This window comes from Saimiri boliviensis, chromosome 10 (genome assembly GCF_048565385.1).
Source record: "Saimiri boliviensis isolate mSaiBol1 chromosome 10, mSaiBol1.pri, whole genome shotgun sequence".
NCBI classification, from domain to species: domain Eukaryota; kingdom Metazoa; phylum Chordata; class Mammalia; order Primates; family Cebidae; genus Saimiri; species Saimiri boliviensis.
This window is the reverse complement of record NC_133458.1, coordinates 95,744,695-95,760,099: the sequence shown is the minus strand read 5'-3', so window position 1 is coordinate 95,760,099 and position 15,405 is coordinate 95,744,695. Positions and strand designations below refer to the sequence as shown.

Here is a 15,405-nt window from a genome sequence, read left to right as displayed (position 1 = left end):
AGGATAAGAGGCATCCTGGGTGGGCTTGGATCATCCAGAGTTCAGGACATCACACAAAGGCCGGGAGCATTTGGGATCCTCTTTCAGGGCAAAGCCTTCCCCCTGGTGCTGCACTTAGATTCCAAATGAATCCAAAAAACTCTGTGTGTGTGTATGTGTGTGTGTGTGTGTGTGTGTGCGCTTGTGTGTGCATGTGGATGTGTGTGCACGTGCACGCTCATGTTCCTGTTTGAGGCCCTGCTTTCAAATATTTTGGGTGGCAAAAAGCATTCTATAGAAGAAACTAGGAACTGCTAGAAAACTATAAAATAATTAAATTTACCTCATTTAAGGATGCATGAAGGAAACCATTGTTAGGGTTTCCTGAGCTGGCAGTATAAAAGCTTTTCTTATCACAAGCTTTTTTTTAAAAAAAATGACAAAGGACTTTCTGGACTCTATCAGGGAACTACACAAACGGCAGTATTCAAAACAATTAGCAAATTTTAAACTTGTCATTTATATGTTTAATTAAAAATTACAGCTTTAATTTTCAAAACTGACTAAAATAAAATGAAAAGGTTTACTCATTCAATTTCTTAGAATTTTGATCTTATGGTTGCTTCATACATATAAAAATAAATACTTGCTGGGCGCGGTGGCTCAAGCCTGTAATCCCAGCACTTTGGGAGGCCGTGGCGGGTGGATCACGAGGTCAAGAGATAGAGACCATCCTGGTCAACATGGTGAAACCCTGTCTCTACTAAAGATACAAAAATTAGCTGGGCATGGTGGTGCAGCCTGTAGTCCCAGCTACTCGGGGGGCTGAGGCAGAATTGCTTGAACCCAGGAGGCGGAAGTTGCGGTGAGCCGAGATCGCGCCATTGCACTCCAGCCTGGATAACAAGAGTGAAACTCCATCTCAAAAATAAAAAATAAAAAAAATAAACACTTTAAAAAATACTGCGCATGGTAACATGTAACTCTAAGGAATATCATGTTTTACAAGATAAGCTCGTTCTTTTTCTGTGTTTCATCAAATGCACAAATAAATCACATCTTAAATGGGAGTGAAGACTAGGCACACTTGATCCTTAAAGAATTCCTGGGGGAAAAAAAAAGGGCTCTTGGAAAAGATTTCTTTTGTTATTCAAATAATCACCTGCTAATTTATCTGCTTCATTAATTCAGAATTGCATGTTTTGGGGTTTTTTTTGAAACAAGGAAACTTTTCAAGTCTGAAAACTGAATCACTACTTTTTTTTAGCTTTACAAATTTGACCGGCCATATCATTTTGTCAACTCAAAGTTTTATGCTGCATCTTTGGCTATTTTGAGCACAATTAAAAGTAGAAAACAGCATCACTCAGAATCGGGAAGAAATATAAAAGGGAAGTGCTTTCCCAAGACTGTCCATTCAGAAGCCAGTGTCAAAGGCCCAGGGAGGCATTCCTGCCCTAATGAACTACCGGACCGCTCCCCCCACCTCCTCTCCCCAGCTCACTTTGGTTTCTTACATTTCACTAATGGCCAAGTGCTGTCTCTTCTTCCAGGGTCTTTCTTGCCTCACCCTCATCTCCTACTTTCTCTGAAATGCCCTGAAGATGTCAACACCTCATTTGGTCTATTGCCTCCCATTCCCTCGTCTCAGACTCTGCTTGCCATCTCTTCTGCTAGAGAGTCCACATTCCTCAGCTTGACACGTAAAACCTTCCATCATCTGGCTTCGGTCTTTCTTTGCAGTCTATTTTGCACTCAGTACCCTGGGACCCTCTGGGTCCCTGCCCCCAGTTTTTTACTCTATGTTACTTTCTCTCTTTGGAATCCCATTTCCCCTTCCAAATTTCCCCACCCCCGTGGCCCATCACCAAGTTGCTTCACGTCTTCCCTGATTCTCCTCCTTGGGAGCGTATGCTTTTATCTGCACTCTCATGGAGAGTTATCTAATTGTTTCTTAAAATGCTTTCTCCATCATCAGTTATTTGTGTTTCTATCTCAGTCTCCCACGCCTACTACTTAAAAGAAGCTCAATGAAAATACAGAAATTATGGGATACCAAGCAATTCATAATTTCTTTCATAATTGCATTACCCTTATAAGTCAGAGTTGAGTCATATGCAATAATAATAATAATATGTTATATCTATGTTGTCCTTTCCAGATCTATTATCTATTATCTCAAGACCCCTGACAAAGGTAACATCCCCATCCTTATTTGATGTAGGAACACAATGAAGCAAAGAGCTAGCAAGCCGCAGAGGCAGTGTTGCTGGATACAGTAAGCAAAATTTCTGAAAGTACTAGGACACAAAACACGCCCCAAAAGGAAGCTCAACCTGACTGCACATCATTTGTCACGGTCTCCAGACAGCACAGCCTGTGGGGTCAGGAATGTCTTGATTTAGGTGCATCATCATGAACACACATGATAAACAAGATTTCAATGAAATCAGACAGTGTATTCTCTGATGACAACAGAAATTACCATGGATAGGTACTGGTTATGTTCTTTAGTAAGATAGCCAAGTATAAAGGGGTCCCCAGAGAAACTCCTACCAGCTGGCACAGTGGGAACATGGTGTAGAACCATGTGATGTTGGTCCCTTTGCAGCAGGGAGGAGCCTCGCCTCTTCTGTTCTAGGGTAGAACCTGGGATTCGATCTGTGAAGCAGGAAGCCGGTTAGCAGGACTCTCACTCTGCAGAGAGTCCCTGCTTCCCCTTTTTTCCCAATAAATTCCATTTTTGTCACCCTTCAAAGTATCCGAAAAAATAAATAAATAAAAGACCTTTGTAAAAATAGTTATCCTTGCTGCACTATATGCAAATAATCAGGCCAAGTATAAAACTTAACGACTCAGTCCTGTCGTAATTTTCTTTTTTTAACAAAAATTAAGACTGGAGAGAGAAAAATCATATTTCAGAACTTATCATACATTTGTCATTACATTCGAAACTCAGTAGTTGTTTTTAAGTTCTTGCCTATGTTTTTTATTTGTTTGTTTATTTTTATTTATTTATTTATTTATTTATTTTTGAGACGGAGTCTTGCTCTGTCACCAGGCTGGAGTGCAGCGGCACAATCTCGGCTTTCTACAATCTCCTCCTCCCAGTGTTTGAGTGATTCACCTGCCTCAGCCTCTCCAGTAGATGGAACTACAGGCATGCCCCATTGTGCCCAGCTATTTTTTTTTTTTTATCTTAGTAGAGGCGGGGTTTCACCGTGTTGGCCAGGAAGGTCTTGATCTCCTGACCTTGTGATCTGCTCCCTTCAGTCTCCCAAACTGCTGTAATTACAGGCATGAGCTACTGCTCCCAGACTTGCTTACATTTTTAAACTAACCCTGCTTGCTCCTGTAAACCAACCAGCAATCTCTGGCTGCAGCTCAAAAAGAGCAAAAGGGATGAAGAATTTAAAAACCTGGATCAATATTCTAGTTCTAGGCAATTCTCCTGCAAATCCTGCCAGGTGATAGAAATAAATACAACGCTCATCACTCGGAGGTTTCCTTTTTAGAAAAGTAAAACCAAGGGAACACACCAAAGCCAAGCACACGCACCCAAATCTTAGCAAGCATAACTATAGGTACCAGCTATGTGGGCATGCCACAAGACATCCTTTTCTGTCCTTTGTTAGAAGAGGACAATTCCACAGCTTCACCTGAGCATTCAACTTATATTAAGGAGTCCATGCCACCTCCCACCGAAACACATTTTTGTCCCAAATTCAATTCCAAGCTTCGGGTCAAAGCCCTAGAAGAAAAAACTGAATCTAAGAAAACCGAAGGCAAACAGTAACAGAGGTTAAAAAACACAGCACAGGTGAGCATGGCTAATTCCTGCCGATTATGCCAGGTGTCTCATTTCATAAATAAGGGTCATGCTAGTATCCATGGCCTAAATGAGGTCTAGGGAACTCCAAGGCTACTAACAGCAGGAGGGATAGGTACATAGGTGAGTGCAAATAATTCTTATTCTCTAGACCCCCTGCTTCATAGGTGAAAGCTGCTTAGGCACCCATGGGTGGTGACTGCCAAGGACACAGGGACTCGAGGATGCAAGGACAGATGAAAGAAAGAGAATGCTCTTCCTTTTGTCCCTTGGGTACCCAGGTACTAGCTCGGAAGAGAAAGAACCAGGGATGCTCTCTCTCCTCGAAGTGGGTAGCCATTTATCTTCAATGCGTATGCCTTTTGAATGCATCCTGAACCCCTGTGACTCCTTTAAAAAATGTCTTCTTTTTTCCTCTCCTCCTTTGTCCTCTCTTCACAGTAGGTAATTGTGTCTCTGTTCAATGGGACACTCCCCTCAGATGCATCCTCCAAATTGGGAAAGGTTAATTTCCCAAGCCTTAAACTAGTTGGCTTAGGACTGAGCTCAGGGGAGGGAAACCCAGAAGCCCAACATACTGGCAGAGGGTAAAGTTTTTTTTTTGTTTGTTTGTTTTTTTAATCAATCGGGCTTTTGGCCTCCATCCCCCTGTGCAAACTGCTACAAACAGCCTCCGGATTTTTGAGCTGTCCTTACCCTCCCCACCTCGTTTCATTTTAATACATGTTTTCTAATAACCCAGTTTGTCTCTTCTCACCTTTAGGCCATCAGACTCCAAAGGGTCACACAACCAGGGCCTCAGCTGATGGCCCCTTCTTCCAGGGACCCTCAGATCATCCTCCGAGGGAGCTCTGACTGCTGTTTCCCCCAAAACAGCACCTGCTGTCAGCAGGCGGAAGTTAAGATGGATCTTCGTCCTTATTTCTAACGGCAGTCAGATGTACTTTAGAGGGGTCAATGAGACCGCCAGTGTAAAGTGGTCCCCAGAGCACCCGGAGAAGGGGTGGGGCCACAGAAGTTCGTGTCCTTTGCAGTGGGGAGGAGCCTGGCCCCTCCTCTTCCAGGGTGGAATCTGGGATTCAATCTGTGAGGCGGGAAACTGACAAGCAGGAGTCTTGCTCTGCTGAGGGTCCCTGTTTCCTATTTTTTCCTTTTTGTCCAATAAATTTCATTTTTCTCACCCTTCAAAGATTCTTCCAGCCTAATATTTCATGGCCGTGTAACAAGAACCCCGTCTTTAGCTGAACTAAGGAGGAAGTCCTGTAACATTAGGGCAGTTCCCCTTAATCCAGATGAGCCATTAACGGAGTGTTCTCCTGGACTTGCCCAGCTCCCAAACGCAAATCCCCCCTCCGGCCAGGATCCTGTCACGGAGGTAAGTCTGTGCATGAATTCAGGCTACAGGCAAAGTGTTTACCCGTAAGAAGTCACTCTGTACCTCCACAAGACAATTCATAGTAAGTTCATTAAACAGCTGGCTGTAGTTATGCCCTTGAGGACTGCTAAACAGATTTACAGTACTTTACCTGTTCTGTCCCTCATTTTCTCAATGGAAGACACATAAGCCATTAGAAAGAAGCCCTTTTAAAAAGTATTCAATGAAAGGAAACCCAGGCCTCTAACATGCAAATACCTTCAAGGCCAACGCTAATGCTAACCAAGTCTGTTAGGTAAATGAAGCTGAGTTTGTTAGGTAAATGCTCTCTTGAAGGTACCCTTCCTCTTCTCTGGAGTACCTGACATCTCTCTGTTGTTTTACTCCACAGCACTGAGAAACTGTTTTGAGATGGAGTCCCTCTGTTGCCCAGGTTGGAGTGCAGTGTTGTGATCTTGGCTCACTGCAACCTCCGCCTCCCAGGTTCAAGCGCTTCTCCTGCCTCAGCCTCTGGAGTAGCTGGGACACAGGTGGGTGCCATCACGCCCAGCTAAATTTTTGTATTTTTAGTAGAGACAGTGTTTCACTGTGTTAGCCAGGATGGTCTCAATCTCCTGTCCTTGTGATCCGCCTGCCTCAGCCTCCCAAAGTGCTAGGATTACAGGCATGAGGCACCATGTGTGGCCATAACTAGAATTTTTAAAAGGTGATTGATCATACATGGGCAGACCCTTCTCTTTTTAGAGTAATCCCGGCTTAGAGCTTCTCAGCTACAACACATATTTCTTCAACATGGACTATTTCTAGCCTGCAGTGCCCACAGACAGCTCAGCTGCCAAGATCATACCAACTCTCCTTCCTCTGGGACCCAATGCTCAACATTTCAGGCATCAGTGAAGCCTCCCCTAAGACCGTGCTGGCTCAAAACCCTTTGCCAATTTGCCTAATCCCCTCTGCTGGCAAAGGCAGTAATGCCACAAAGGCCAGATCTGCATTAGTCAAAAACTTGCTTATCAAGGGCTCACTTAGAGACCCCAAAAGCATTCACCTAGTCTTACTAACAAATCTTATTAAAAGAAGTCAGTAGGCTCAACAGACAAATCTCACTGGGATTTCACCATGATACCTGATGAAAACATTGGTAGAAAAAGCCTCAATAACCATGAACGAATTTCCTCACAGTTTTAACTCTTTTTCTTGTCTTTTTTAAATTTAATGTTGTTTTTTTTTTTTTTTTTTTAAATAGATGGGGTCTTACTATATTGCCCAGACTGGGCTTCAGCTCCTGGGCTCAAGTCATCCACTCGCCTTGGCTTAAGTGTTGGGATTACAGGCATGAGCCACAATGCCTGGCCCTGATTTTTTAAAAGGGGTTGTTTCCATTTTATTACAATTCTGAGTGTCTTTAGTGTCCAAGGCATTTTCTAGGTGCTGAAAATACCTTAAGAGTATGATATAATTCTTGCCCTCAAAGAGTTTAATCCGTGTGTGTGTGTGTGTGTGTGTGTTTGTGTTCGTTCATTCACAGCTAAACTTAGGGATTCAGTCAGTCCTTCGTATCCCTGGGTTCTACATCTGTGGATTCAACCAACCACGAATCAAAAATATTTGAAAAAAATGAATGGTTCCATCTGTACTGAACATGTACAGACTTTTTTCCTTGTCATTATTCCCTAAACAATACAGAGTAACAACTATTTACATAGCATTTACATTGTATTTGGTATTCTAAGTAGTCTCGAGATGATTCACAGTTTATGGGAAGATGTTGCAGGTAATATGCAAATACTATGCCATTTTATTCAAGTGACCTGAGCATCCATGGAACTTGGTATCTGTGAGGGGGGGTCCAGGGAACCACACCCCCAAAAGATACCGAGGATGATTGCCCTGTAGCTTGCTTGTTCTAAGCAGCATAGCCCACAGCCAGAGTCCATGTGGACTGCAAGAGTGTGAGAAGGCCTCACAGACAAGTTTGCATTTGTGCTGGGCCTTGAAAGGAATGCAACTTCAGCAAGCAGAAGCAAAGAAGGAATTTTTGAAGAAAAAAAAAATGCATAAAAACAGGCAGGGAAGGGGATGGTGCTATGTGCGCTCCGTGCGCTGACATATCTGGGGAAAACAAAGTGGTGACCTGGGAGATTCTTTCCTAGAGAGTAGGCCTCAAAGGCAGAAAGGAGGACTTTGCTACATTTTTAGCGGAGTCTCTCAGGTGTACACTTATAATGCCTCTGAATCCAATGTGCTGACTTAGGATCTCAGCTGCTTCTCATTCTGTCCTTGTCTTTCAATTTGGCACAAAAACGGTACCTTCTTGAGGTTACAAGACAGGCACCAAGGACATACACCCAATTTACAGTTCTGCGAAAGTGCTTCCGTGGATACAGAAAGGCTGGCAAAGTCAGAAAGGCATGCCACCTTCCAAAAATTTGGTTTTGTCCCCAAACATCCCTGTTTTTCCCAAATCATATAATTAGAAGAAAATCATAAATCTTTTAAATCCCTGTACAGTTAAAGACTAAAGTATTTCTCCAAGTACACTGCTAGCAGCATCATGAACATTCATTCCTTCATTCAACTAACATTTATTACGTACCTGTCACACACTAGGCACTGTTCTAGGCGTCAGAGATACAACAAAGAACACAATAGATAAAAATTCCCGCCCTCATGGAGCTTATAGTCTAGTGCACAGAGACTGACAATACATGAAATAAATATGTAAAACAGATAGTGAGGCAGATGAAGAGACGTGCTATGGAGAAAGGGTAGAGGGAAAGAACGCAGGTGGCATCTGTGCCTCTGGAGTGCGTGCTTGAATGAAGAGAGGGACAGAGCGCCATGCGGACAGCTAGGAGCACATTCGAAGCAGGAAAAGCAGCAAGTGCAGAGACCCTGAAACATACATGTCCGATCTGGTTGGGGGAACTGCAAGGAGACCTGTGTGTCTGGAGCTGAGTGAGGGAAGGAGGGAGGAGTGTGATATAAAGACAGAGAAGTAACAGTCACCAGAAGTCTGAGGGAGGACAGTGCCCTCTGTGGATGCCAGAACAGCACCCTTCAAGGAGGAGGAAGCGATCAACGTTTGCAAATGTCACCGAGAGGCCACGTAAGGCAAGGACTGAAAGTGGACCCTGGAGTTAATATGGCGGCGGGGAGAGGGGATGGGCATTAGCTGCCCTCAGAAGAAGGGTATAGGTGGAGTGACGGGGCAAAGCCTGACCCTCATTAATTTAGGGGAAAGTCGGCGATGCAGGAGGTAGAAGGGGCCATCATTGGAGAGAGGGGACGAGATGCAAGGGAAGATAGTGGACCAGTAAATGGGGTTCTTAGGCAGCAGCAGCGACAATCACCTTCAGAAAAAGCAGGGAAGGCAGAGCATCTGGGCCTTGAGATTGGTAGCTGCAGACCAGTGCTGCCAATCGGGACTGCCTCCTGACAGCTCCATCTCTGCAATGGAAGCGGGGAGTGGGACGTGTGGCAGGTGAGGAAGACGAGGCCCAACATGCAGAGGTTGGCTCTGAGTGCAAAGACGGAGGACAGACATCGTGTGACTTACATTTTGGAAGCTCGCCCTGGCTTCTGGGTTCAGAACAGACTGAAGAGAGGCAAAAGTGGAAAGAGCCAGGTAAGAAGTCATTGTAGTCCATGACAGATTTTTTTTTTCCCCTCCAAAACCAGGGTGGTGACAACAAAAGTAGAAAAATAATCAATTCTGAATATAATTTGAATACAGATAAAGGTGGAAGAGTCAATGACGTGCAGGGGGTTTTACTCCCTCCCCGCCCACCCCACCCCCCGCAACCAACACAACAAAACCAAGAGATGCTATTACAGCATTGAAACCAAAATCAATAACATTTCAGTTGCTTTTACTGACAACAATCCGGTTTTTAACTAGCGAATATTCCAGAACTGTGGCGGTATCAATAAGTGATGCCAGTGAATACATAAAAATCTGTTGGCATCGCAGAGCATTATAGAAATGGAAGCTGTAGTTAAAAGCAAGGCATCTGTGTCTGTTCCAATATGCCAATTGGCAGGGATGAATCAATAAATCACAGAAGTAGTGTAGAAAAATATTTCAAGCCTTCCAAGATCAAAGAATAGATTGTAAAATATTAACTTGATGTCCTTTTAACTATTTTTTCTCAATATTTATTAATGTTTGACCTCCCTTGAAACCTGAGTTCCATTATAAGCTCCTTTGGTAAATGGATTGAAAGGTTGTCTCGGAGCACTCCAGCTTCCCTAAGTATTTTCTATTCTCCAGTGAAATGTTATTAGTCTGCATTTTACAGTAATGCTCCTCAGCTGATCAAAACCACGCATCTCTGTTCAACACAGAGAAGAACTAAGTGTGCTGGTCTGTCTCTCTCTCCGGCCTCTGCCTCCCATGTCTACATGTATAGATATTCCTACAGATAAAGTGTGGATATACAAATTTGCACATTGTGGCAAAAGTGTCATAAAATCCTCCACCCCGGTGTTTTATAAGGCCTACTTTAAACATACTGAATCAAATATTTAGGGCTTGGAACAGCCAAACTACACAAGGGGCCAAGTCTTTCTCTTCATATTGATAGCAGGCAGTAAAACACACAAAACTTCCCAGAGAGTAGAGGGCAGAAGTCCTTCCTGCTCTTTCCCTATCTCAGATTAAGTTTGGGAAGCATTGAGTGCTTACTTTTGCTATGCAGATGCTCTGTGCCAATTCTAAAGGGTATACAGGATAGATTCCTTTAAGAATCGTAACTTTTTTTTAATCAAACATTCGACTTACAGGATTTAATACTAAAAAAAAATTAAGGATGTACAAAGATTTAGCCACAAGAATGTTCATTGTAGCATGGTTTATCAGAAAGAAAAACTGGGGCCGGGCACAGTGGCTCATGCCTGTAATCCCAGCACTTTGGGAGGCCTAGGTGAGTGGATCACGAGGTCAAGAGATTGAGACCATCCTGGTCAACATGGTGAAACCCTGTCTCTACTAAAAATACAAAAAATTAGCTGGGCATGGTGGCGCGTGCCTGTAATCCCAGCTACTCGGGAGGCTGAGGCAGGAGAATTGCCTGAACCCAGGAGGCGGAGGTTGCAGTGAGCCGAGACCACGCCATTGCACTCCAGCCTGGGTAACAAGACTGAAACTCCGTCTCAAAAAAAAAAGATAAACTGGGATCAACCTAAATATTTAACAACAGTTGACTGGATAAAAAAAGAAAGTTCCATCCATATAACTGAATTATGCATAGCCTGTAAAAATAATGTCAAATACTTAAAGACATGGAAATATGTCCATGGTAGATTTTGAAATAAAATCAATATGAATAGTCTGATTTACACATTTTTGTAAAAACAAAATATATATATACATGTATATATATACTTAAAAGGCGATTAGAAGCCTTACATTTGTTACAGAAGGGAGTCAGGCAGACACCGGCAGGGCAGGCATGCCCCCTCCACCCCCAACCACAAATGGCAGGAGACCATCAGGTGATGGTCAGGCACTTGTTAATTTCTCTCTCTAAAGTAATCATTGGGTGCAGCCGGTGAAAGACTGGCTCCCAATAGATAGAAACACCTAAAACTGGTGTTTCTATCAGGCCCTTCCCAATAAGATCTTAGGAGTTGGGTGAGTGGGCCCAAGCATGCGCACTAAAAGGCAAAATGGTGGAATGTAACTGGTATATGGCTTCCTCTAGAAACAGTCCACTGGTAAGGGAAAAACGCCTCAGGTGAGCACGTGTACAACTCCGGTAAACACACTGCGCATGCGGCCCCTCCCGAGTGCTGGCAGGCCACTGTGCGTGGGAACAGCCCATCCCCAGGGAAGAGTAAGTCGAGAAGAGAGGCAACCCCGAAAGCGTGCCAACATATAAACACCAAGTCAGAGGTCTAACCACACACTCGAATCTCTCAAGTCACCTGCGTGGCCCTCTTCTGAGTGTCCTTCCTTTTGTTCCTGCTCTGAAACTTGTCTTGGTCTCTCACTTTGCCTTATGCCCCTTCATTGAATTTTTTTCTTCTGAGGAGACAAGAATTGAGGTTCCTGCAAACCTGTATAGATTTGTCACCACTAACACTTCAAAATGTAGAATTTGCAAGCAGGTCATCCAGTTTGCTCATCTATATTTTGTTCTAATTTGTCCATAAATATCATCTTATTACTTGTGGAATTGGAAAAGTACCAGTAAAGCTGACTAAACGTTACTCACGGTGGCACACCAGTGTCATGGGAATACTGCCTGGCCAAACAAAACCCTGTTGCTCCTGACCTTGCAGGCTTTCTAGATATGTGGCTGTGGGTGAATTTAAGACCTAAGTGCAGCACTGTTTACAATAGCAAAGACCTGGAACCAACCCAAATGCCCATTGACGATAGACTGGATAGGGAAAATGTGGTACATATACACCATGGAATATTAACGCAGCCATCAAAAACGATGAGTTTGCGTCCTTTGTAGGGACATGGATGAACCTGGAAACCATCATTCTCAGCAAACTGACACAAGAGCAGAAAATCAAACACCGCATGTTCTCACTCATAGGCGGGTGTTGAACAATGAGAACACATGGACACAGGGAGGGGAGCACTACACTCTGGGGTCCGTTGGGGGGCAATGGGGGAGGGATGGGGAGGTGGGGAGGTGGGAAGAGATAGCATGGGGAGAAATGACAGACACAGGTGAGGTAAAGGAAGGCAGCAAACCACACTGCCATGTGTGTACCTATGCAACAATCTTGCATGTTCTTCACATGTACCCCAAAACCTAAAATGCAATTTAAAAAAATTAATTAAAAAAAATTTAAAAAAAAAAAAGACCTAAGATGGCCCAGAGATGGTCTTCTTCCATGAATCTGTGACAGTCTGCTCATCAATCAGAATGACTGTATTCTTCAGACATGAAATGGAAGGAAATGGGAACAGCAGCGGAGATTCACTATCTACAGAAACCCAAGGAACAGACTGATGAACACAAGCTTCAGGTGGGAATGTGCCATAGTGCTGGTTCTTTTGCATAAAAGCAAAGGGGGCTATTCAGAGACAAAATGTAGCCAGAACATCTGTGGGTGTTAGGGAATAAGGTATGCAGAGGACAAGAGCAAAGGCCCAGAAAGAGAACATGAATGCAGCATGTTTGGTCAAATGGTCCTTGTGCTTTCAAACAGCACAGTTAGGGAAATTCAAGGTAATTTCAGGAACAAGGCCCAAGCAATTTACAAAGCTTCCTTTAAATTAAGAATGAAGTCCCTGAAGAGCCAAATTCTAATACCTTGAACTTGAAACAAACTGCTTTAAAAGCAACACTTAAAACCTTCCAATGGAAAGTAGATTAAGTGCACGCTCTGTCTGTAAGAGCTTACTTACCACAGACTCAATTACTTGTTTCAAAATGAGATACAGGTTGGTTTGTATTTACTGATAGACTTGTCCTGATAACTAAGAATGACAGATGTGAGGGGAGAAAGCTTCATTTCTCTTTCCTGGTAACATTTAAAGCCAAACCTCCAGGTAAATGCATACATAGGCAGCTATGCTTTGCAAACCAAAACAGTGCCCCGTTGATAGGCAAAGTCAACACCCTATTGACTTTTATCTTTTGCGCCATCTATTTCAATGTAGAAAGTGCTGGGGCCTATTTGTCTTTGAAAATAGTCCAGTTCCCCTTCTCCATCCCTACCCTCCACCCCACAGGATAATGCTTGCTCCAAAGAAGTATTTTCGTTCTGCCATCACCCTCTGTTAAGTTCTAGAATTTGCTCTCATCCAAAGTTGGCCTGCTTTCCAGTTCTGAGCAGAGGGCAAAGCATGTGTGCCTCCCACTCCCGTTGGCTTACTCATGCCTAACCCGCAGTCCTGCTGGCCTTTGGGGTGCTGCCAGCATCCCCCTCTCGGAGACATCTGTTGCCTTGCTTCAACCAAGAAGCCTCCCAAGCACGTGACAGGGCCATGCAGAATCAGAGAGCGCCACCTCCAACAAGAGCCGTATGTCCACCTCGCCTCTCCCTTGTCATTTCCTCCTCTAGCCTCAGCCTCAACAAGTGGCCGAGCCTCACACAAGCTGTCAGGGACAGATGCTATGTGAAAAGAGGAAATTGGACTCAAAGACGCTACAGCTTTTTTAATTAAGTCCAACCTACCAGCCACATAGCGAGGCATGAAATGAATACGTACTTGCAAATAAGCACCACGTTTCTCAAAAACAAACGCGTTGGTTCGGGTTGGCAGGCACATTCTTAGCTTTTTCAAAAATCGTATTGTTCCTCATTCAGTGCCTCAGATAGTTTCACCTGACCAGCAGAAAGTGCATTTTGCACTGGAACGTGTTATCCTAAGTTTCCTTTCGTGATTTTTCTTCTACCGCCATCCCAGGGCTAGCTGAGTTGGCATGATGAAGCGTGTCCACACACAGCCAAATGCTCATTCTCATCTATTCGTCCCTTGCCCCCTCATTTCTGCAAACCCCCTGAGTGCCCACTACACGGGGCCTGGCTTTCCATTATAAGAAAGAAGAAGGCTAACACCTTTGCGGCTTCTGTCTTCCCAGATCCCTGAGCTAATTCCACTCATTTGCTTTGTCTCCATTTTCTCTAGTTTACGATTTGTTTTCAATTCTGGTTCCTTATTGTTCCTCTCTGCATGCTGCCTGCCAATTAAAGCTGACTGGAGCCATTGCTGCTATTCTCAGCTGAGCAGGCCAAGCGCCTTCATTATTAAGACAGTGAGGACTCAGGAAGACCACATGGACTTTTGAGACAGAATAAAATAGGGGGAAAAAAGATTACACAAATCCCTTTGGATAAAGAAAGAAAAGAGATAAGAGCAACCCCAAAACATAGATCACAAATTCGAAGGCATCACAAAACGCAGATGAGTCTCCTTAAGAGTTACATTTTTCTCATTTCTTTTCCATCATTTCACAACCACAGAGAAAAATGAAACATGTTATTTAAGGTGCTTAAGAAAGCTCTTACATACCTCAAAATTAATAAGGAAGGAACCTCAACTATCACATCCTGCCTGTTTTACAGACCGGGAAACCAAGGAGAATTGACTTGTCCAAGGCCACACAGCGAAGCAGTTTCTGAACCCAATGGAGAGTCCCAAGATTTCTTATTTACTCCCTATTCCCACCCACAGCCCCAGCAAACTGCTCACCTTCCCCATTCAGTGTTTTTGAATTTTTTATTTATGTCTAATGTATTAACATATTTTTTATTTTTCATGGTTTATATTTTTATATTATCATTTTTAAATATTGCATGAATTGGAAATAAAGGACATAAAGCATATGCTTGTTATGAATATCTAATTGCAATGTTCTGACATTCCTTAGATAATCATGACACCCAGTATTTTTTTTTTTTAAAGAAATGCTGAAGACCAAATTTCAAGCAAATGCAAGCAAGAAGATAGGAAGAAGGAGGAAGTTAGCCAGTTCCAAGACCTTGCTCACCACCGGACAATAAGCAAGAACGTAGTATCTAAGTTTGGTTTATTTTTATCTCAGGATCATTAAGGAAGACAAAATTTAAACCTGAGGCTGGGCACGGTGGTTCATGTCTGTAATCCCAGCACTTCGGGAGGCTGAGATGGGTGGATCACAAGGTTAGGAGTTTCAGACCAGCCTGACCAATATGGTGAAACCCCAACTCTACTAAAAACACAAAAATTAGCCAGGCATGCTGATGCGTGCCTATAATTCCAGCTGCTCAGGAGGCTGAGGCAGGAGAATCACTTGAACCCAGGAGGTGGAGGTTGCAGTGAGCCGAAATTGTGCCACTGAACTCTAGCCTGGGCAACAGAGCAAGACTCCGTCTCAAAAAATAAATTTAAAAAAAAAGCCTGAATATGAATTTGATTTCACGGAATCTACTAGTTAGGACTCTTTAAGTGACAACAAACCCAAATGGGCTATCAGCAAAAGAGAATTTATTATTCTTAGAGCTGAAGAAAATCCAGGGGTGGGTCTAATTTTAGTCATGTGTTGGCCTAGGGCTGAAATGATGACTAATACCTGTATGGTACATACCAAATGCTGGGTGCTGTTCTCAGCATTTCACATGACTCACCTGACCCTCACTACAACGCCACGAGTAGGTATATAACAATTCCCACTTCATAAATGAGTAAACTGAGGCACAGATACTAATCTGTATACAGTGAACACATTTGTAAATGGCAGAACAATTTAAACCCCAGAAGTCTGGCTCTGAG

At 43.4% G+C, this 15,405-nt stretch overlaps 1 protein-coding gene across 3 annotated transcripts in view; it reads right to left on the bottom strand.

The window, feature by feature from the left end:
- CHN2 (chimerin 2) overlaps positions 1-15,405 on the bottom strand; it is a 327,734-nt gene that overhangs the window by 217,221 nt on the left and 95,108 nt on the right. The window contains exon 2 of one of the 3 annotated variants that reach the window (XM_039472656.2): positions 8,743-8,781. The exons of 1 other annotated variant lie outside the window; for it this stretch is intronic. In XM_039472656.2, coding sequence (XP_039328590.1) covers positions 8,743-8,781 — 39 coding nt within the window. Of the gene's footprint in view, positions 1-8,742; positions 8,951-15,405 lie in introns of those variants that run through there. One more of the 3 variants, XM_074379887.1, reaches the window with a different exon arrangement.